Here is a 20,911-nt window from a genome sequence, read left to right as displayed (position 1 = left end):
TTATTAGACTGGCCACGAGTCCCTCACATCTCCTCTCTTCTCCAGTCAAAGGTGACCTACGGCACAGCCCTCTGTCTCCATGACTACAGCTGGCAGTGTTGTCCACTTTGTGGCCTAGCATTTAAAACACACACACACACACACACACACACACACACACACACACACACACACACACACACACACACACACACACACACACACACACACACACAGAGAGACAGAGAGAGAGCTGTCCTCAGATGGAGTTCAGCATGTAACAACAGATATTAGCAGGGTGGAGGGTTGGACTACTACATCTAAGATAAGACCTCTTTCATGGAGATTTGTCCCTGAAATACTTTCAATATTTGCTTATAATATATGAGGAAAAACTACGTAGGACTTTACTGGGGAATTAGGTTGTGTGAGATGGCTGGCTAGAATCAAACAGGCTTTATAGATTATTAGAGCCAACTTCAGATAGAGACCTGGTTGTGAAATAGGTGCCGTCATGGTGACTGTTTGCCAGATATGGACAGGCTTGCTTCAGTCATGAGGTTTTGGCCTGGGGTTGGAAAGGGCCATGACTCAGAGTGTTCTTGCTGTTCGCTCTACTCCATTGCATTTCTCACAGGACTCGTGGATTTTGTGGACTGTGTGCGTTGTGTATGTTCTACTGTAGTGGGGTGTGTGGTTGTCCTAAACTCTCTGCTGTGTGTTGTCAGGGACCTGAAGGCTGGGAACATACTGCTGGGAGAGGATGGCTCAGTTCAGATCGCAGGTATGATGTCACACTGTCTGCTGGTATGATGTTACAAATTGCAGGCATGATGTCACACTGTCTGCAGGATTTTAAATGCCAAACTGTTGTCTACCCTATTGTATACAAAAACCCCTGTCTAGATCAGTCTGTAAAAAGCATGCACCTATGAACACATGCGTGAGCGTTCAGTGGCTAGTGTGCACATGCAGGTTACTGACAGCAAACGCACACACATCACTAACCCTATGACAGAACAAAGGGTCACTACTGATGACTGAACAAGGCTTTGAGCTCCAGGAAGGCATGGCACCCAGTTCTGCCTTTGATGTGCCTTTAAACTTGTCTTACCTACAGTGGATCAGATTAGGAAGGATGAGGTGCTCCAGACCTGGATATCTCTCCAGACTCTGAGATCATTCATCCTTATACAATAAGTCTGAGTTCATGCCACACTTTTGTCGTTCATATATAGTGCAAGTTTGTTCTCCCTGGTCGGGTTAGCTGTGAGAGTAGACACAGGGTGTATTCAGCCATCCACACGGCACTGAAGTTTGTAATGGTAGTAAAAACGTCTAATTCAGGGCTGGTGTCCTGTAGAGGCGGACGTGTGTGTGTGTGTGAGTGTGAGTGTGTGAGTGTGAGTGTGTGAGTGTGAGTGTGAGTGTGTGAGTGTGAGTGTGTGAGTGTGAGTGTGTGAGTGTGAGTGTGAGTGTGTGAGTGTGAGTGTGTGAGTGTGAGTGTGTGAGTGTGTGAGTGTGAGTGTGTGAGTGTGAGTGTGTGAGTGTGAGTGTGTGAGTGTGTGAGTGTGTGTGTGTGAGTGTGAGTGTGTGAGTGTGAGTGTGAGTGTGAGTGTGAGTGTGTGTGTGTGTGTGTGTGTGTGCGCGCGTGCGCGTCTTAATGAGTCCAGATTATTCGTTCATCACAGTTAAACAGCCTGTTATCTATAAGAAGCCAGATAGTGTTCTTGTCATTTAATCCCAAAAGAGTCATGGCCAGTGGTTTTGTTTCTGTCTGTCTTTGATGTCTAAGTCCTCACAGCTCACATTCTCTGCACAGACTTCGGTGTAAGTGCCTTCTTATCCACGGGCGGTGACATCACCAGGAATAAAGTACGCAAGACCTTTGTTGGAACGCCCTGTTGGATGGCTCCGGAGGTCATGGAGCAGGTGGAGTACAAGCCCAGGCAGCACGCGCGTGCACCCCCCCCCCCCCCCCCCCCCACAGATCTGCAGATAGACTGGTCCCACAGTGACATTGCTGAGTGGGGTACTGGTTGGGGATGTTCGGGGACAGGGGGCTACATGGCTGAAGAATGTTTTGAGTCAACCTGAGCTCATCTCTAGGTTATGTGGTTCACTATTGCGAAATGGCGGTGGTCTCACAGGAAACGACATCATTTCTTGTTAGTGAATATTATCACCAGCACCCAAATGCAAGTGTGTGTATTTCAGCCAGAAAGCTTCAATGTTGAGGTCGTTTACATTTTTTCATCCTGTTATTGTGAATTAGCGAATGGTCGAGTGATTGATTGATCAATCGATGGTGCTGTGGGCCGTGAAGCCCTGAGTGTATTGCTTTGAGCAATGATTGACCACACTGATCCAGCTTTGGCACTCTGAAGTTAAGGAATAATTAAGAAGTGATGTAGGTAATGAATACTTAAGTGATGTAATTAAGGAATAAATGTTTCTCAATTGGAAATCTGGATTTCCTTGGACGATGGTTCCTGACTTGTCAAAGCTTTTTAATAATGTAATTGGTTTAATCTATTTCTAACCCTAATCCAGTTATTTTTCAGACTTTAGGCCAGTTTTCATCACATCTCTAACCCTTCTGTTAACTCCCCTTCTGCTCAGTTTTCATTAATAAACTCACCTGTGTTTGACATGGTTGGACAGCACGGTCTGTACGGCCTCAGTGTAAACTCCTGTGGACACAGCAGGTTCCCACAGTGTGGTGTTTAGGGCTAGTGGTAGCTCAGTGGTTAGGTGTTTAACTTGTAATCGCAAGGTTGCCACTTTAAGCCCCGCCACTTCAAGCCCCGCCACTGCCAAGTTACCATTGTTGGACCCCTGAGCAAGACCCTTAACCCTCAAATGCTCACAAAAAAAAGTTGTACTCAACCATGATTGTAAGTCTCTTTGGATAAAGGCGTTAGCTAAATGCCGTAAATGTAAATGTTTATCATGTAAAACCCCGACTGGTCACTGCGCTTGCTGACAGTCTGCTCTGCTCCTGTGCACAGGTGAAGGGTTATGACTTCAAAGCAGATATCTGGAGTTTTGGCATCACAGCCATCGAGCTGGCAACGGGAGCTGCCCCCTACCACAAGTACCCTCCTATGAAAGTAAGGCCCAATGTGGGGGTTGGGCTGGGAGCGGGCATGTTTAGTCACACATGAGTGTTATAAGCTCATAGGGTTATAAGTTCTTATAAATCCTGCACTGTGTATTGATGTGTAGGGAGTGGAGGAATGCTAGAGCTCACACTGGGATAGCTGAGGACTCTGGGATTGATGACGTGTGTGGCGTGTTGCAGGTGTTGATGCTGACACTTCAGAATGACCCGCCCTCCCTGGAGACGGGCATCACAGACAAGGACATGGTGAAAAAATATGGCAAATCCTTTAGGAAAATGCTCTCACTGTGTCTGCAGAAGGATCCGGAAAAAAGGCCAACATCGTCTGAGCTCTTAAAACACAAGTTCTTCCAGAAAGCGAAGGTAAGTCTGTGCGTGTGTGTGTGCATGCTCGTGCGTGCGCACGCGTGTGTGTGTATTTGCACACCTGCATACCCATGCCATACTTTCTTTAACTCTGATCTGAGGTCATTCCTGACAGAGCTGCACATGAGGTCTGGAACACGAGCTTTGATGAGTGATGTATCCTCTTAACACTCCCTTCATCAGTGTGGAGTAGCTCAGCTCCACATGTGACGTGATCACAGCCAGTACATCTTCTAAAACACACACACACACACTACCAGTGGAGGCCAGTAGGGGGTGCCTCACACAAGTTGGTCATAGTCTCAGCCAGTTTTATGGTGTTACTGAGACTGGCTTACATTAAGAAGAGTTCACCTGCTGTTCCTCTGGCCGATGTACTCATCTTCTAGTTTTAACATCTGTTATGCAGAGCTGCATTTACCATGGTTACAAGGATGTGAGGGACACCAGAGTTTGCAGCCCTGTGCTGTGGAAACAATAGTCCTGGTTTTGTGTTCCCTCCCTCTCTGAGTTCTACACACAGCCCTTCAACTTTTAAAACTCAAAGTGTTTAGTACACCTAAACCTTGAACTGTGTTCATCTGATGTTTTTAAATTACTGAGTGGAGCGGTTTTCTCTCCTTTTGTTTCGTTTTAGAATAATGAATTTTTACAAGAGAAGTTACTACAGCGAGCACCCACAATATCAGAAAGGTCCAGAAAGGTGAGGCTTATGTCCAATAATGCTGCTTGGGTAAAAAGCCCAGAAATTAGATTTTTGTGCACATTGGGAATGTTATTGTTCCTTTGTGTGTGCGTGTGTGGGTGCGTGGGGTGTCTGGGGGGCCTGTAGGTGAGGCGGGTTCCTGGCTCCAGTGGCAGGTTGCATAAAACAGAGGACGGTGAGTGGGAGTGGAGCGATGACGAGCTGGATGAGGAGAGTGAGGAGGGCAGAGCTGCTGTAGCTGCGTTACGGGTAAAACACACACACACACACACACACACACACACACACACACACACACACACACACACATATATATATATGCACACACAGCTAGCATAACAGCCCTGTCTCTAAATCATTCTATGATTCCCTCATGCATGTGTCGCCCCCTGCTGGCATTAGTTAATTCGTTCATTTTTCATTTGTAAAGGTCTCTACAGATCCTGTATTTGAGTTGTGTCCAGATCTCCTCGTTGTGTGTGTGTGTGTGTGTGTGTGTGTGTGTGTGTGTGTGTGTGTGTGTGTGTGTGTGTGTGTTTGTGTCTGTTTCTATCTTGTGATCTGTTTTCTGTTTGGCACCAAAGGAGCAGCTGCCCACATCAGTTAATGCGGCCCGGCGACAAGTTCGCTTCTCTCAGCCCTTGGAAGTACCTCCCCCCAGGGTGGGCCCTCCTCCCCCCAGGGTGGGCCCTCCTCCCCCCAGGGTGGGCCCACCCCCCACCCCCCGGGGGTGGGCCCTCCTTCCGTGCGGATCGCCTCTCTAACATGGAAGCACTCCCTCCTCAGCACACACTGGTCCTCTCAGACAGGCCCAGAGAGCCGTGGGGGTGGGGAGACAGGATCAGGGACCAGCACAAACGCAGCGTGTGAAGGTGGAAACATCCAGATGTAATAGTCACTGTACCATTCACAAAGGCACAGACCCACTTAGAGTGACATGCAGGAACAGGAAGTGGTACAATTTAAAAATATCTCCACTGGAATACTGAGAGGTAGGGATCTGTAAGGAACACGCTGACATAAGAAAGAGTTATGTGCCCTTACATAAATTGCAGTTCCTTTAAGTACAGGATAAATGGTCCTTCTGCAGCTCCTGTTTTCTGCTGTTATTTAGTGTCCTCAGTAGGAAGTGTTTAGTATTTAGATCAGACCAGTCAGTGTGATTATCAGAAGCTTGTATCAGAGCTCAGACTCCTGACAGACTCCAGTTTTGCTCACATGTAAAGATGACATGGAATTAACAAAAAGTCAAACTTGAGCTGTTATTTAATCACAAGCTTATTTTTCAGCTGCAGAGACCAAGCTAATGGAATTTCACCAGGTCATTAGTACAGAAGCCAGAGAGAGAGAGCACTCTCACTGGAGAGGCCTTGCGTGATGGGGGGGAAAAAATTATTTTTGGAGGGTGTCTTTCCTGGAAGCCATCTGTACCGCCCTGTGTGTTTTTATACCTTAATTAAATAAATTACCTGTTTTAACCAACCAAAGAGAAATCGTTTAACCACTGGGCAAAATCTGAAAATGGGGGAAGCACTAACATACTTAATGGCTTCATACCAATGTGCATCACACACTTTTGTTACTGAAAACAATGAGTGGAAATGGTGCACATGGGTCAGTATCTGTGCGTCATATCAGTTATTGCAGCAGTATTTGCATTCAGACAGAAGCAGCACCCTGATGTAGTCGCTGAGAGGGTCAGGGTTAACCCTGGTGTTTGAGTGACCACTCACTAAAAAAGAGAATGGGGTGTGTGTGTGTGTGTGTGTGTGTGTGTGTGTGTGTGTGTGTGTGTGTGTGTGTGTGTGTGCGCGTGTGCGTGCGCGCGTGTGTGTGTGCGTGCGTGTGTGTGTGTGCGTGTTTGTGTGCATCTGGGTTTGTCAGCTTTAGAAAATGTACTGGATGTTGTGACCAAGACGGAGTTCATGGACTGATTACTGGGTTTTCAGTCCCAAGCTTTTGCGTCATCAGGAGCAGAAGAAACTACACGTGATCCGCAGAATAATGACAACATCACAGAGTACAGAACCAGTGTCAGCAAAATTATATGGTAGTGAAACTGTCAGGGTCTGCAGCTTCGGTTTGACTGCTAGTGCGTGAATGTTTAGAGCTTGACACTGTGGCCTAGAGTTTGAATATACATAGTGATGGAGAAAGAAATGAGGGCCAGATTAACAGCAGCACCATGAATGGGAGGAGAATGAAAGCCAGCCATCACACCCCTTACACCACCTACACCCCTTACCGCTGCTGGTAATGGGAGCTGAGTGGGAGCAGCCTGCTGAGCTCAGAACACATGAGCTTGAGGTGGAGCCAGGATTGGAACACATGCGCTTGAGGTGGAACCAGGGTTAGAACACATGCGCTTCAGGGTTATTCACATCACAGCCATGGTCTCTTGTCCATCATGGCGGAGGGTGTTGCTGGTTTTGGCCATTGCATATAAATTATCTTGAGGGTGTATAAATGCATTAATATGAAGGGATTATAATGCATCCTAGGCTATAGGTGGCTGGCCATACTAGAGTAGGGTATTTCATCCTTTTTAAGATGTAGTCTGGTAATGAGGTTTTATTTGGTGACTGAAGGGAATAATGTTTTGTTTGATGCTTAAAGCCTGGTAATTATTGGCTTTTAAAAAGCTGTGTGTGTTTGCACTTGCAGAAAACGGACTGTAAAATTAACCTGCTCTGTGCCTGAGGCAGGTTGCCGTGCACATCACTTTTATCTAAACCAAGATACAGTGCACCTGTTTTGAACGTATTTGCTTCCAGTCGAGCATTCACTGTGTGTGATGAGCACTCACTATCCGTAGATTCCCACTACACATTTACTGCCAGGTTGGTTGTGTTTACATTATCTGACTTATAGCAAGCTGTTTCTCTACAGCGTGACCAGCTAAAGGGTGCTAATACTGGACATAATTACCATAGCAACACTCGAGATCGTTAAAATAATCCCCATGTCAGACATGCAGCTCTTTGTTTCTGATCATTTACTTTTAAAACATGCTCCATGCAGCTGACGTAGTGATCCACGTTTGTTTGGACTTTCACCGCCGTTGGCTGGTTTCATCCCCAGTAATGCCACAGCCTTCCAGGGCTAGGAGTCCCAGAGAAGCATGTTGACGTTGCTCTGGGTGGGCGGGACGGCTAGTGTCCTGCCCCCTGTCAGTCACTGACACTGGCCAGTCGTGGATGTCTGTGTGCTTCTGCTAATGAGGGCTGTCGTAGCACTTCTGTCGTAGCAGGGACAACAGTTCACAAAGACATGGTGCTCGGCGTTGTGTCTCATGCCGCACCCTACATGGTTGTAGCTGTCGTATGACAGCCGGAAGTTCACTAATTGGTGGGTGTGAATTTGCACAATAACTAAATTGAGAGAAAATGGCCTTAAAAAAAAAAAAGTTTTAAAAAGGTTTTTAACCAAAAAGACGTTCCCAGTCCTCTAGAACAGTCATATGCTGAAAGTGCTACACGGCGCGTTTAACAAAAGTGTGTGCAGTGCACATGATTATGGCAGTGCTTAGTAACCTCGGTAACGTAACACCTTGTCCTAGTTCAAAAGATGGGTTACAGTTAGCTAATCCTAACCCTAACCTTAAACCCTGCTCTGAAGTATAGTTAAGAACTGAATTGTAATTGGTTTTTGAACCCTTTCTCTCTGTGTCTCACAGTCACCCAGAGTAAAGGAAGGCTCTCAGAACTCAGAGGTAGGTGTTTGCTTCCTGATCTGCCCTGTGTCCTCAGCACTCTAGGGGGTTCAAACCTTTTGTATTTCCCAGCCTCCTTTTGTATATCCCAGCACTAACCTGTGCCAGGCTGTCAAAGAACACAGAAACCCTAGTACAGGAGCATGGGGGCTGGGTTCAAACTAACATGGACCATCTGCTGAGACCTGAGGACCGGCTTGTCAAATCCTGTTTTATATGTATTGTCTTATCTATTGCATGCTGACAGTAACATTACGGATCTTTCCAGATTTTCCAGACCCCAGAGCCTTTCAGTAGTCATCTGCAGCCCAGCGTTCCTGAGCAGGCTGATGTGCCTCAGTCAGGAGGGCAGCCCAGCCTTCCTGTACCCACCAACCCTGTACGTCCTTTAACAAAGGCAATACAGACACTGCGCAGACACGCTTGCACTGTGCACAGACATATTGAATACTTTGATTTCTGTGGTGCTAATACAGAGGCTATTGGCAAATATTTTTTTATAGTTGTTACTGTATGTTTTTGCCATGCCTCTTCTGTTCCTCTTATTGAGTTACTGACTGCAACTGAAACCTGTATTCTTTAAAATGGCTGTATGTAGCTTTACACGCAACCAGTCAGTATTCGAATGAATGTCACGTTAAATGTGTTGTAGAAAGAGAAAGTTCAAAAGCAATGCTAGAATCCTCAGTCCCTTGACCTTTGACCCACAGGCCGTGACCCCTGCAAGTGATTCCTGTAAATCGCCGATCAGCTTGGTGTTGAGGTTGAGGTATGCTGTGTTGGTCCGTGCTGGTCTGCTCCTCTGCCTGCCTTAACAGTCATGCTGACATGTTCACTTTTTGTACACTTCCATATGATGTCACATTGTGACAATTAGGCATTCACTGGGACTAAACCTTGTGCAGCTGCAGTGATGTTTACAGCTGCAGTGTTTGATTTTAATATATATATTCCCATTGGATAATTACTGCATGGGTGATTGTTTCAGCTGTCAGCAAGTTATTTAACCCTAACTGATGCAGTGAGTAGCTTCTCATTTGTTAAACAATCATGTCAAAAGACACATCCTGTGGTCGAGGAAAAGATGTTAATCTGTTTCAGAAGGGTCAAATTATTGGCATGCATCAAGCAGAGAAAACATCTAAGGAGATGCTGAAACTACTAAAATCAGGTTAAGAACTGTCCAACGCATTAAAAAGTGGAAGGACAGTGGGAAAACATCATCTTCAAGGAAGGAATGTGGTCGGAAAAAAATCTTGAATGATCGTGAACGGCTATCACTTAAATGTGTTGTGAAATCAAATCGCAGAAAAAAAACAATAGAACTCAGGGATATGTTTAATAGTGAAAGTACGAGCATTTCCACACGCAATGTGAAGGGAACTCAAGGGATTGGGACTAAACAGCTGTGTAGCCTTAAGAAAACCACTTGTCAGTGAGGCTAACTGGCAGAAACAGCTTCAATTTTCTAGGGAGCATAAAGATTGGACTCTGGAGCATTGGAAGGAGGTCATGTGGTCTGAGTCCAGATATACCCTGTTCCAGAGTGATGGGCACATCAGGGTAAGAAGAGAGTTGGCTGAAGTGATGTACCCATCATGCCTAGTGCCTACCATACAAGCCTGGGGGGGCAGTACTATGATCTGGGGTTGCTGCAGTTGGTCAGGTCTAGGTTCAGCAATGTTATGTGCCCAAAGAATGAGGTCAGCTGACTGCCTGAATATACTGAACGACTAGGTTATTCCATCGATGGATTTTTTTTTTGTTCCCTGATGGCACAGGCATATTCCAAGATGACAATGCCAGGAATGAGTTCCATAATCAAAGCTAAAGGCGGTCCAACGAAATATTAGTGTGAGACTGTTTTTTGGCCTGTGTGTGTGTGTGTATGCACACACACACACACACACACACACACAGCTTGATCATGAAGCATGATGTCAGTTCTTTTACAAAGTGGTTTTTCATTCTTTTTACAGAGATGTACAGACATGTGGAGTTGGTGATATTCTGCCATTAGTTGAATGTTGCTTTTTGCACTCCACAGGACTTTCTCAATGTGTGTATGTTGGGGGGGGGGGGGTATTAAATGCTGTGTTTGTTTTGGTAAATCTTCAGTCCTCATTTGTGTGTCCTCCTATTTGTCAGAAACCTGAAGAAGGAGCTCAATGATATACGATTTGAGTTTATGCCTGGCAGAGGTGAGGGTCCTCCTGAAGCTGTACGTAATATAACCCTACTTAACACAGTGTAGTGTACATTTACGCCATTTAGCAGATGCTCTTATCAAGAGTGTCTTACAAAAATACATCCTAGCCAGTACAGTAGATTAGAGTCCAAGATACCAATGAACTAGAATACTGTAGAAATACAGGGATCAGTGCTGATACCTAGAAGTGCAAAATACATATAAGTGCTATAACAGACAACAGTGTAATAAACAATACCCTACAATAAGTACTATAACAATAGTGTTAACACTAGATGGCAAAATGCAATGTACTATTAACATTCCTCCATGTGTACATGAACTGCAAACATTCCAAAATACACACACTTACACTTATTTCCTCTCCCTCTCTGTTCCTCCCTCTCCTCTAGACACTGCAGATGGCGTATCCCAAGAACTGGTGTCTGCTGGCTTGGTCGATGGGAGAGATTTAGTTATAGGTAATTATATGTGGTGTTGGAATCCTCCTTTTGCTGCGTGTTTGCATACATTGATTTCATTTTATATTTGTATTGGTCACACAACAAAGTTTAGTTGCCATAAAAAATTAATTACAGCCCACGGCTGTCTGATGTTAAACCCTGTTGTGTCTGTATAGTTGCTGCTAATTTGCAGAAGATAGTTGATGAGCCCCAAACCAATAAAAACGTCACTTTCAAACTGGTAAGTAGTGGCATGATTTAACTGGCTATTGCTAGTTATTTTCTAAGCCCTTTTCAACCATAATAACACTCACATTAAAACCTGCGTGTGCACACAACACACACGCACCTCTGTGTCTTCACAGGCATCTGGTGTTGAGGGCTCAGAGATTCCTGATGATGTCAAACTTCTGGGATTCGCGCAGCTCAGCATCAGTTAGAGTTTGCCTCTATGCGGGACCATGACTTGCCTAAAAATGTGAAAAACAAAAAGGAAAGAAAAAAATACCAACCGAATGACCCACCCCTTCCCCTTTCCCCATTGGCCCTTCAGATACCACTGCTGCCAAAGATAACCGTAACATTGCATCAGCCAATAGGATTCAACGAAATGTCCCAACTGTTGAAGGCAGTGGGAGAAAAGGATGAGAGATCATGGTTCATAGGAATCACTGAAATAAAGTTTACAATGTTGTGTATGTAGAAGGATGCAGTTTTCACCATCATCTGGGAATAACCTTATGTTCTTTTTTTTTTTTTTTCTTTTTTTTTTTCTGAAAATGTGTCCTTAATTTGCACAATCTGAACTAACACCCTAAAATCTTGATAAACGTAACAATGCCTTATATTTCATAAGGCTACAGAGTGTTTGTTCGAGAGAACATCCCCAGGAGTTGTGCAGTTTATGAAAACGAGCGATTGTGGTTTCAGTTACTATAACTAAACTTTTTACGTGTAGTTTTGATTTTTTTTTTTTCTCTCTTTTGCCTTTGGTCTGGAGGAGCTGGTGTTTTGTAAAGGAATACCCTATGCCCGCACCCCTAGCAAGACAGACTCGTCTTAGCCAAACGTCTGCTCACAAACCCTCTTAAAACTGTCTGCGATTAGACTCTATGTGACACTTTCATAGGGTTGTTTTGCTTTTTCGGCTGCTGTACAGATATTTCCTTCCTCTTCCTCATGATACACTGGTTAGTATCACCTCACTGTCACACTTGCTGGCAGATTCCTATTCATGGGATCACTGACTCTCCTAAGAAAATAAAAGGCTGTTGTAGCTTTTAAATACATTCAGCCCCAGATTTTACGCTTTCAGCTTTTAGCACATTTGTGTACAGTTTGGTGTAGAACCGTGTAGAAATATTGTCAGTGAACACCACTCTGAAACACGAGACCACTTCCCACCCCCAACACGCATTTCAGTACATCCCTGTCTCTCCCAACCTCACATCTCTATCACATTAAGTTATTGGTTTTATATTGCGACCAATGTTATGCCTGTTGGAAGAAAAAAAATGTCTGTGGTGTTGGCTTTGCGTGTTTTTGGAATTTCTCATTAGCTGATGTGGCTAAACAGTTTTTGATTGAATCTTCTCTTGTCTGTAAATAACATGATTTCGGTTGTGGTTCGTTTTTATATGGGTCCGTTCACTCATTGCCTTTTGTAACAGATAGTGGGGTGGAGAAATTGGTGGGAGTTATTCTGAATGCCAGAGCACGTCACCGCCCTCAAAACCCACACATCCTAATCGGAAAACTTATGAGCAAATGTGGCTGAATCCCTTTAGAGTGGAGGATGTCTGTCTGATCTTTTCAGCTTGGCTGTCCCATAGTTCAGAGGTTCTCCATCCAGTCCAGGTTTGTGGTGTGTCCAGGATACTTATGCAGGAGTGAAATGCTGAACAGAACAAAAAAAAAAAAAGCAGGGCTTAGCTGAGGCCCTTGGAGTGCTAGGCTGAGACGTAGTTACCACAGCCATGGCAGGGTTCAACTGCTCAGCTTGCTTTGTCACATGCAGAGGGCTGGAGTTGTCTGTTTTGGGAAGCTCTATCTTATTAGATGTGAGCTTAGAAGGTTGTTTTATTCCATCAGTACTGCAGTACAAAACCACATCTGTACCGATCTGATCTTCCACAAGCCTTTGTGGACTGTTCACACTTTGGTGAACTGAATTCATAACACCATATTCATTTCCATCCTTGGTGGTGCACATCACTAGGGCCTGCTGACATGTCCTGGAGAGGGCTAACCTGAATTAAAAAAGGGTTATTTCAACCTTACTCACCCATGAAGGTAGCCAGAGTTCTGCAGTCTCGTCAGTGTGGTGGTTACAATGGGAGCGCGTCCGTCCACTCACTCAAGCTGGAAATTTGAAGCAGCATCCAGTTTCCCGCAAGTTAAGTTTTTTCCAGCATGGTTGATGTTTTGATCTGAACTCCAGAGTTTCTGTGCTGTTTTAATGGTCCCATGGACAGATCCCCAGTCTGGCCAAGTATTGGATTCCCATTTATGGCAGAAGTCATTCATTCGCCACCGCTGCCACCACTATGAATGCAAGATAAACTTAAAGAAACTAAATGTAATATTGAATATTTATGGTCAACATCTTATCCTTGTACTCTGATGTGAACTCGTGAATCCCATCCAGAAATAAAAATCTTTAAAAATTCTAGCTTTCTGTGCCAATGACCAATTTTCAATTTCTGTTGCTTAAATAATTGTGAATATTGATTTTTTTTTTCTTTTTTGAGTAAAATGTACAACACACTGAGACCTGCACCTATTAATAAATGAGTATCTCCCCCCCCCCCCCCCCCTTTGCTGTAAACCTGAGTTAGGGCGGGGCTTAAGCCTGTGCCCTAGGTTTTATTTGCTGATCTGTATTTTAATGAATGATGCTGTAGTATTTGGATGGGTTACCTTCACACTCAGTTTATAGGCAATAACAAAACTGTAATATATTTAATTTCTTTTGTTTTTTTCACATTTCACTCATTTTTGCTCATGTTGGTTTTGAATTTAGAAGCATGTTTCTCTGATTATTTTAAATCAATAAAGAGTGAACATATCAGCTCTCCTCACCATGTCTGTCATCAAGTGGCATTTCTGAGGGAAGTCTGTGCATAAATGTTTTGACTAAGCTGATGGAGCTTTGATTACAGTTGTTAATGAAATACATTAATGAAAGTGTTATTGAAGTTTCCCTGTTCCTAGGCCCTGGATCCATGCACTTCACAATTCACTGTTCACACGAAAACAACCAGCCAGAAGATGTGATGTATACATCATGTGTGTGCTAAAGGTTTATGGCACCATTCAGAAGCAGATAAGTGGTTATATGGTCTGATCACCGAGATAGCGTGTTTAGCAGTGGTACTTGTACAAGGCCCTAAAAACTGAGTTGCTTCCTTATGTAGAAACCATTAGAAAAGTTAATTTGTAATGTAATGGCTACAGCTTGAAAGTATAACATTAAGGTAAGATGGATAATGTTTCTGGTAATTTAGAGTGCAATCGAAACCTCAATGTCTAGGTGTTTATTATTGTTTTGTGACTTTGATCACGTTAAGTACAGTTGGAATGTGTATTTATTCTGTCCCTGAGCTGCACTGCATCTCACCTTAAACCCCAACCCTAGTTTTGTTATATTGGTTATGTGTGTAGCCCTAGTTTAATTATATTGGTTATATTATGGGTATGTAAGTTATTACAGATTACGTTGCAGCTTGCACTGATGGCAAACCGTGCTTGCCACAACAATAATAAAATAAATAAATAAAATCCCTACAGAACAAAACAGACAGTGATAGCTGCATCCTATTTGCCTAGTCTCAAACTTGTTTGTACACGTGCACTCCAAAGTCCCTGGTGCTTGTGAAATATGCTGACCTGTACACGCAGACAACAACCCTCCTTGCTAACTCAGACAGGACATTTTTTTTAACATGGAAATCTTAAGTTGGTGTTTAACCCTCAGGTATTGTTTTCTCTCCTTTGCCTACTCAGATGCGATGCACTAGATAACGTGTGTTAGTGCACAGCTGTCAGATTAGGTTGGAACTAGGATGTGTGAAAGCTTAAAGATTAATTTATCTCCACTTGGGTGTTCCCAACACTACGTTCAGAGGACTCACTTGCTCCTTCCTTCACTTCCCAGAGATGATCGAATTTGGGCAGATTTTATCAGCTGTAGGGGAGTTTGAGACGTTCCAGAAACGCCTGCTTCTGGCCGTGTGCATTCCTAATGTCTTCACAGCATTCCACATGTTCAGTCAGGTCTTCACTGGACTTAATTTTCCACACAACTGCAACACTGATTGGATCCTCAAACAAGGGCCTAACTTGACTTTAGAGGAGCAGCTTAATTTGACGATCCCTGTGGATCCTGCAGGTGGGTATGAGACGTGTAAAATGTTCACACCTGTTGAACTTGACCTTGAAACCATTAAAGCATATGGAATAAATGGAACAGAAGAATGCATGGATGGCTGGACCTACCATGCACCTCCAGACAGTAGCACTCTGATCACTGAGGTAAGATGGTGGATTTATAAGGAACTATTGTTTGAGACATAATGTTGGGGTTAAACATACAAGCCCCAGTCAAACAAAGGATGTTACTCCTTTTTAAACACTAATGTAATTAATCTCTTGGGTGTTCCTAAGGGGAACTCGCCATAGGTCTCAGTACAGGTGTACCAGTTGTTTAGTGTTTTTTTTTTTAAGGACTGCTAATATCAAGAAGAAATCAATGTACACTCATTACACAGTTTATTAGAAATTTATATTTGCAAAACTGTCAGTGAACAGTTAGAGATTGTAGTCCAGCTGTGCAATGTGTAGCCACTGGCCAAGCCTGCATCAATGGCCAGTTTAGGGTTAGGGTTAGATGTTGAGTGGTTGAGATGTTGTGAACTACCCAAATAATATCCAGTCAGCACTAGTTACCTGATCTAATTGTACATCTATAAAATTCACATATAAATTGAAATATCTGATGAGTATGGATGCAAGATCAGTATATCCAGAGGTCTTTGGCTGAATGCCATGTTTATGGGACTATGTCCTGACACAGAATTTTTACTATATTCCACCTTCATTCATATACCAAACGAATAACAACTGCAACATTAATTATTGGCTTGGTTTAGTTGTGATGCACACTGGGATAAAAAATGTGGACTCGGGTAGATCCTGAGGAGTGGGTTACTGAGTTAAGATTGGCTCAGCTAAATGTATATCATACAATTATGAAACAAAGACTTTTGCTATGACATTTTCTTTCCCCACTGTATTTCATTCTCCTTTTCTTTTAGTTTAACCTGGTGTGCGACAGTAAGCGCCTCAGTGAAGCCTCCCAGTCCATCTACATGACGGGTCTTCTCGTCGGAGCACTCGTCTTTGGGTCAATGGCAGACAAGTACATGCGTTCCCTAATCAAAAACCCTCATTGATGGACGAGTAACTTTTTAAAGTAAACAACTCCCAAACAATTCCCTGAGAACCTTGTTCCTGAGAGATGCTGCCATAGTTGAAATTAAGGATTATGCATTAAAGCCCTTAACCCTCAATTGCTCAAATTGTATTCATTCATAATTGTAAGCTGCTTTGGAAAAAAGCATCAGATAAATGCTGTAAAAGTTGAAACAGCAGTTTTTGTTTCATGTAACTTTACAAACCTTAAGTCACACTATTGGTAAGACCTATTAATTAAGCCTTGTCAAAGCAAGCTGTGGCAGACAGGGGGTAGTGTGGTGTAACGTGCGTTCTCCCTCTGCAGGTACGGTCGGCGTTTGGTCACACTGTTCTCGCTGACTCTGCAGTTCCTGTTTGGTGTGGGCGCAGCCTTCTCCCCCAATTTCTACGTCTACGTGGCGCTGCGCTTTGTGGTTGGAACAAGTATTTCCGGTATCTCCATAAATACTTACGTCTTAGGTAAGGCACTGATACATTAGTGCCATTTGTTTTAATGCCCATAGTACTTGAATCTGCACCTTAAATCTAAAGCTAATCCTGGTTTTGGTCATTACTGGGAGTTAACTGAATAGTTATTGTAATTGGCCCCTTTATCATACCTGGATTTTAGCTTCGGTGAAGCTAGAAACCCCATAACACCTGGATGAATGCAGTTTCAGTAGTGCATTTTAAAAGGATTATACACATTATATCCAGATTATACACATTACCCTAAAACCATCTAATTGTACTTTGTTTATTTAGAAAGTTGTTACCTTTTTATCATGACTTTGCAGTGATTTTGTAGCACAGTTCTGTCCATTGACACACATGGCTAATCTGCTGGTACATGGCTGTTGATGCACATGGCTAATCTGGTCCATACTGTTGACGAAACATGGCTAATCTGGACCATGCTGTTGACACGCATGGCTAATCTGCTGGTCCATGCTGTTGCAGGCACAGAATGGTGTGGCACATCCAGACGGGCCCTTTTCACCATCCTGTCGCACTGCTGCTATGCTCTGGGCCTGATGCTGCTGTCGGGGGTGGCCTATGGTATCCGCAACTGGAGGGTCCTGCAGCTGGTTCTATCGGCTCCCACGCTGCTCCTCTGTGTCTACTACTGGTGACGTTTCACTCAACTCGCAGCATCTATCTCCATCAAACCCACTCAGTTGAATATCGACTCCTGGCTTCAGAAAAGTGAAGGAACAGAAAAGTGAAAGATATTCAGTATTGGGTTGATGTGCGTGGGGTTTAGAGCGGTTTGGTTCAAACCAGGCACCCGTTCACAGTTTTAAAAAGGTGACCAGTTTCCATGGAGTAGGTAGGGAGAAGAGTAGGGAAGGGAACTGAAGGAAGTGTGTTTTGTGTTTCAGGATCCTTCCGGAGTCGGCTCGATGGCTTCTCACACAGGGGCGGCAGGAGGAGGCCAAGAAGACGATCCTGAATGCAGCCCGAGTCAACAGAAGGAAAATCCCAGAATATCTTCTTGACAAGGTGTCAAGGTGTTATGTTTGTTTGTTTTTTTTAGTTAAGTGCAATTTCTCACCATAACTTCATTATGTGGTCTTTAACTGAAACATGATTTGAACGAATGGTCCACCAGCTGGAGGCGGAGAACACAACCAGAACCGGCAACATGCTGGACCTGTTCAGAGTGAAAGATTTGAGGAAGAGGGCTCTCATCTTGAGCTATATCTGGTGAGCTCGCTGCCAACCCTGGCCCTCATTTCATAAAAAGTGTCCAACTGTATAAGGACACAAAACACTGGACATGCATTTTTGGAATGTGTTCTTTGTACAATTTCAAAATCCTTATAGAAAGAAGATTTTGTGGTTTGATTACAGCACAATTCTGTAGATATTTTTGAATTTTGTTTAGGCATGTGCTGTCTCTAAATGTGTCAGAGTGAAATACACTGCCAAAGCTGTTTTCATCTTTGCGCTTGTGAGTAACTGGTTTGACCTTTATCAGGTTTGTGACCAGCCTGGTCTACTATGGAGTCAGTTTGAACGTGGGGAACTTTGGCCTGGACATCTACGTGACTCAGCTGATTTTCGGCATCGCTGAGATTCCTGCCCGCCTCGGATGTTTCCCACTCATCGAGTATTTTGGCCGGAAAATATGCCAGTGCGTAGTGCTACTGCTCGGGGGGACGGCCTGCCTGGTGATCCTCGCCATCCCAACAGGTACACAAGTAATGTGAGTTAGTACCATGTGCAAAGAAAGAAAGAAAAGGATGAAAGAAGCTCCCTGCTGTTACAACACTTGTAGAGGAAGCATGTGTTAGCTCTGTCCTTGCTGACTGATGGATGTCCTGAAACACTGAAAGAAAACTGGACAATAAATATCTTAACTAAGGAATTAAATTAATCAAAGGCCACAAAATGGTGACTACAGTGATTATGCCTCTTCTCTTCTCTTCTCACAGAGTTCCCTGTGGTGGTCACAGTCATTGCAGTGATAGGAAAATTCTCACTTGCTGCATCATTTTCTATAGTGTATGTTTACACTGCAGAACTCTATCCCACTGTGGTGAGGTACGTCTGTAATGAGGCATTAAATTTCTGTCTTAAAAGATCAATAAAATCAGTAACATTTCGTTTCACACAAACAAATTATTTTTTGCAGCAATTTCTCTTTGTGCTGATTAACCTGTTAACTGTCTGGTCAACATGTTAACTTTGTCTGGTTAACCTGTTAACTGTTGCAGACAGAATGGGATTGGGCTAAACTCCATGTGTGCCCGTGTGGCTGGGATTCTGGCCCCTCTCATTGGCCTGCTGGCTGTCTATCACCATGCCATCCCCATGGCGATTTATGGCTGCCTTCCATTTGTGGGTGGAGCACTTTGTTTCATGCTCCCAGAGACCCTGAACACAGAGCTACTGGATCACACTGATGCTTTCAAATCCCAGGACATGTGAGTTAACATGACAAGCCTTATATACAGTGTCTGTGTGTGTGTTTGTGTTTGTGTTTGTGTGTGTACATATAAAATAAGCACTTTGCTTGCACAGCTGATGGACCTCTGTCCAAAACATGCTGTATCTCTGGAAACTCTGTACTTTACAATTTTGAATATACACTGCCTGGCCAAAAAAAGGTCTCACACTCTAATATTTCATTGGACCGCCTTTAGCTTTGATTATGGGACGCATTTGCTGTGGCATCGTTTCCACAAGCTTCTGCAATGTTACATTTATTTGTGTCCAGAGTTGCATTGATTTTTTCCCCAAGATCTTGTATTGATGATGGGAGATTTGGACCACTGCGCAAAGTCTTCTCCAGCACATCCCAAAGATTCTCAATGGGGTTCAGCGCTGGACTCTGTAGTGGCCAATCCATGTGTGAAAATTATGTCTCATGCTCCCTGAACCACTCTTTCACAATTTAAGCCCGATGAATCCTGGCATCGTTATCTTGGAATATGCCATCAGGGAAGAAAAAATCCATTGATGGAATAACCTGGTCATTCAGTATATTCAGGTAGTCAGCTGACCTCATTCTTTGGGTACATAATGTTGCTGAACCTAGACCTGACCAACTACAGAAACCCCAGATCATAGCACTGCCCCCCCAGGCTTGTACGGTAGGCACTAGGCATGATGGGTACATCACTTCAGCCAACTCTCTTCTTACCCTGATGTGCCCATCACTCTGGAACAGGGTAAATCTGGACTCATCAGACCACATGACCTTCTTCCATTACTCTAGAGTCCAATCTTTATGCTCCCTAGCAAATTGAAGCTGTTTTTACTGGTTAGCCTCACTGACAATTGTTTTTCTTAAGCCTACACAGCTGTTTAGTCCCAATCCCTTGAATTCTCTTTGCATTGTCCATGTGGAAATGCTCTTACTTTCACTATTAAACATATCCCTGAGTTCTACTGTTGTTTTTCTATGATTTGATTTCACCACATGTTTAAGTGATCGCCAATCACGATAATTCAAGATTGAATGTGTTGGACACATTTTAGTAATTTCAGATTTTAGTAATTTCAGCAATCTTCTTAGATTTTTTTCTTTGCTTGATGCATAATTTGACCCTTCTGAAACAGATTAACATCTTTTCCTCGAGCACAGGATGTGTCTTTCGACATGGTTGTTTAACAAATGAGAAGCTACTCACTGCATCAGTTAGGGTTAAATAACTTGCTGCCAGCTGAAACATAATCACCCATGCAGTAATTATCCAATGGGAGGCTCTTCCCTATTTGCTTAGTTAAATCCAGGTGGTGACCTTTTTTTTTTTTGGCCAGGCATTGTGTGTGTGTGTGTGTGTGTGTGTGTGTGTGTGTGTGTGTGTGTGTGTGTGTGTGTGTGTGTGTGTGTGTGTGTGTGTGTGTGTTTTTATATATATATATATATATATATTAAAAAAATTAAATCACTTTCATTTGTATTTATTTTTTGTAGGTACAAGGAAGGAAGTGTTGCAAATGGAGCATCTGACGAAACAGTTAAGAGAACCAAATTATGAGAGGTTTCTTTGTTAAATTATTTCTAACATACACGTGTCGTTACTGAAAACTATCTACTACTAAATGTATATCTAAAAAATATTCAGCAACTGTAATCATAATCAGTCAATCAGATTGCAGCTTCAACAAATGTGCCCCATATGTAAAATGTGATTTCTTTTACCCAGAAGGCACCAGTATTGGTGTTACTGTCCCCATAACAAGTACGCAGCAGCAGTTCATATATGCTTTTGCTGTTTTTTGCAATAATGTTTAATTTTATACTTTGTCCTTTGACATATTTTCGAAGTTTTGAGGGTTCAAAACTGTACATGTGCTCACTTGAGTACAATGGATTTATACCAAAAAGAAAAATAAATGCAAAGTACAAATAAACAAACATTAATTCATTGAATTTCATCAAACAGTCTTTTTTTGTTTCATCTTT

The 20,911-nt window shown here is 43.2% G+C and overlaps 2 protein-coding genes across 6 annotated transcripts in view; both read left to right on the top strand.

The window, feature by feature from the left end:
• The window catches only part of oxsr1b (oxidative stress responsive kinase 1b), a 34,867-nt gene extending 21,248 nt beyond the window's left edge, over positions 1-13,619 (top strand). The window contains exons 5-18 of one of the 4 annotated variants that reach the window (XM_081722054.1): positions 708-763; positions 1,802-1,911; positions 2,991-3,092; positions 3,284-3,466; positions 4,107-4,172; positions 4,302-4,424; positions 4,760-4,837; positions 7,852-7,887; positions 8,156-8,266; positions 8,598-8,656; positions 10,036-10,088; positions 10,489-10,557; positions 10,716-10,780; positions 10,905-13,619. In XM_081722054.1, the coding sequence (XP_081578180.1) occupies positions 708-763; positions 1,802-1,911; positions 2,991-3,092; positions 3,284-3,466; positions 4,107-4,172; positions 4,302-4,424; positions 4,760-4,837; positions 7,852-7,887; positions 8,156-8,266; positions 8,598-8,656; positions 10,036-10,088; positions 10,489-10,557; positions 10,716-10,780; positions 10,905-10,979 (1,186 nt within the window). In that variant the 3' untranslated portion in view covers positions 10,980-13,619. Of the gene's footprint in view, positions 1-707; positions 764-1,801; positions 1,912-2,990; positions 3,093-3,283; positions 3,467-4,106; positions 4,173-4,301; positions 4,425-4,759; positions 4,838-7,851; positions 7,888-8,155; positions 8,267-8,597; positions 8,657-10,035; positions 10,109-10,488; positions 10,558-10,715; positions 10,781-10,904 lie in introns of all 4 variants that reach the window. The other 3 variants (XR_014125647.1, XM_027022391.3, XR_014125648.1) reach the window with 3 other exon arrangements.
• An 803-nt stretch (positions 13,620-14,422) lies between these two features.
• On the top strand, positions 14,423-20,878 carry slc22a13b (solute carrier family 22 member 13b). 2 transcript variants are annotated; one of them, XM_035526655.2, is made up of 11 exons: positions 14,423-14,515; positions 14,696-15,072; positions 15,855-15,958; positions 16,319-16,473; positions 16,954-17,122; positions 17,376-17,496; positions 17,606-17,700; positions 17,975-18,189; positions 18,432-18,540; positions 18,714-18,923; positions 20,420-20,878. In XM_035526655.2, exons 2-11 carry the CDS (start codon positions 14,698-14,700, stop codon positions 20,481-20,483), a joined length of 1,617 nt encoding a protein of 538 aa, XP_035382548.1. In that variant the 5' UTR covers positions 14,423-14,515; positions 14,696-14,697; the 3' UTR covers positions 20,484-20,878. The 2 variants fall into 2 exon arrangements, with proteins under 2 accessions (XP_035382548.1, XP_035382549.1); XM_035526656.2 differs by having other exon boundaries at positions 14,461-15,072; positions 16,319-16,446.
• The last annotated feature ends 33 nt before the right edge of the window (positions 20,879-20,911 follow it).

This window comes from Electrophorus electricus, chromosome 1 (genome assembly GCF_041902795.1).
Source record: "Electrophorus electricus isolate QZ-2024a chromosome 1, ASM4190279v1, whole genome shotgun sequence".
NCBI lineage: Eukaryota > Metazoa > Chordata > Actinopteri > Gymnotiformes > Gymnotidae > Electrophorus > Electrophorus electricus.
Note: the sequence above shows the minus strand (reverse complement) of the source record. Positions and strands in the feature narration are given on the sequence as shown.

What these genes read in the sequence shown, in the direction of transcription:
- slc22a13b (XM_035526655.2), top strand. Translation starts at nt 14,698, where the DNA reads ATGATCGAATTTGGGCAGATTTTATCAGCTGTAGGGGAGTTTGAGACG. An exon ending in TTTGGGTCAATGGCAGACAA is followed by an intron (nt 15,959 to 16,318) that starts GTACATGCGTTC and finishes CTCCCTCTGCAG; the next exon opens with GTACGGTCGGCGTTTGGTCA. An exon ending in CTCTATCCCACTGTGGTGAG is followed by an intron (nt 18,541 to 18,713) that starts GTACGTCTGTAA and finishes TAACTGTTGCAG; the next exon opens with ACAGAATGGGATTGGGCTAA.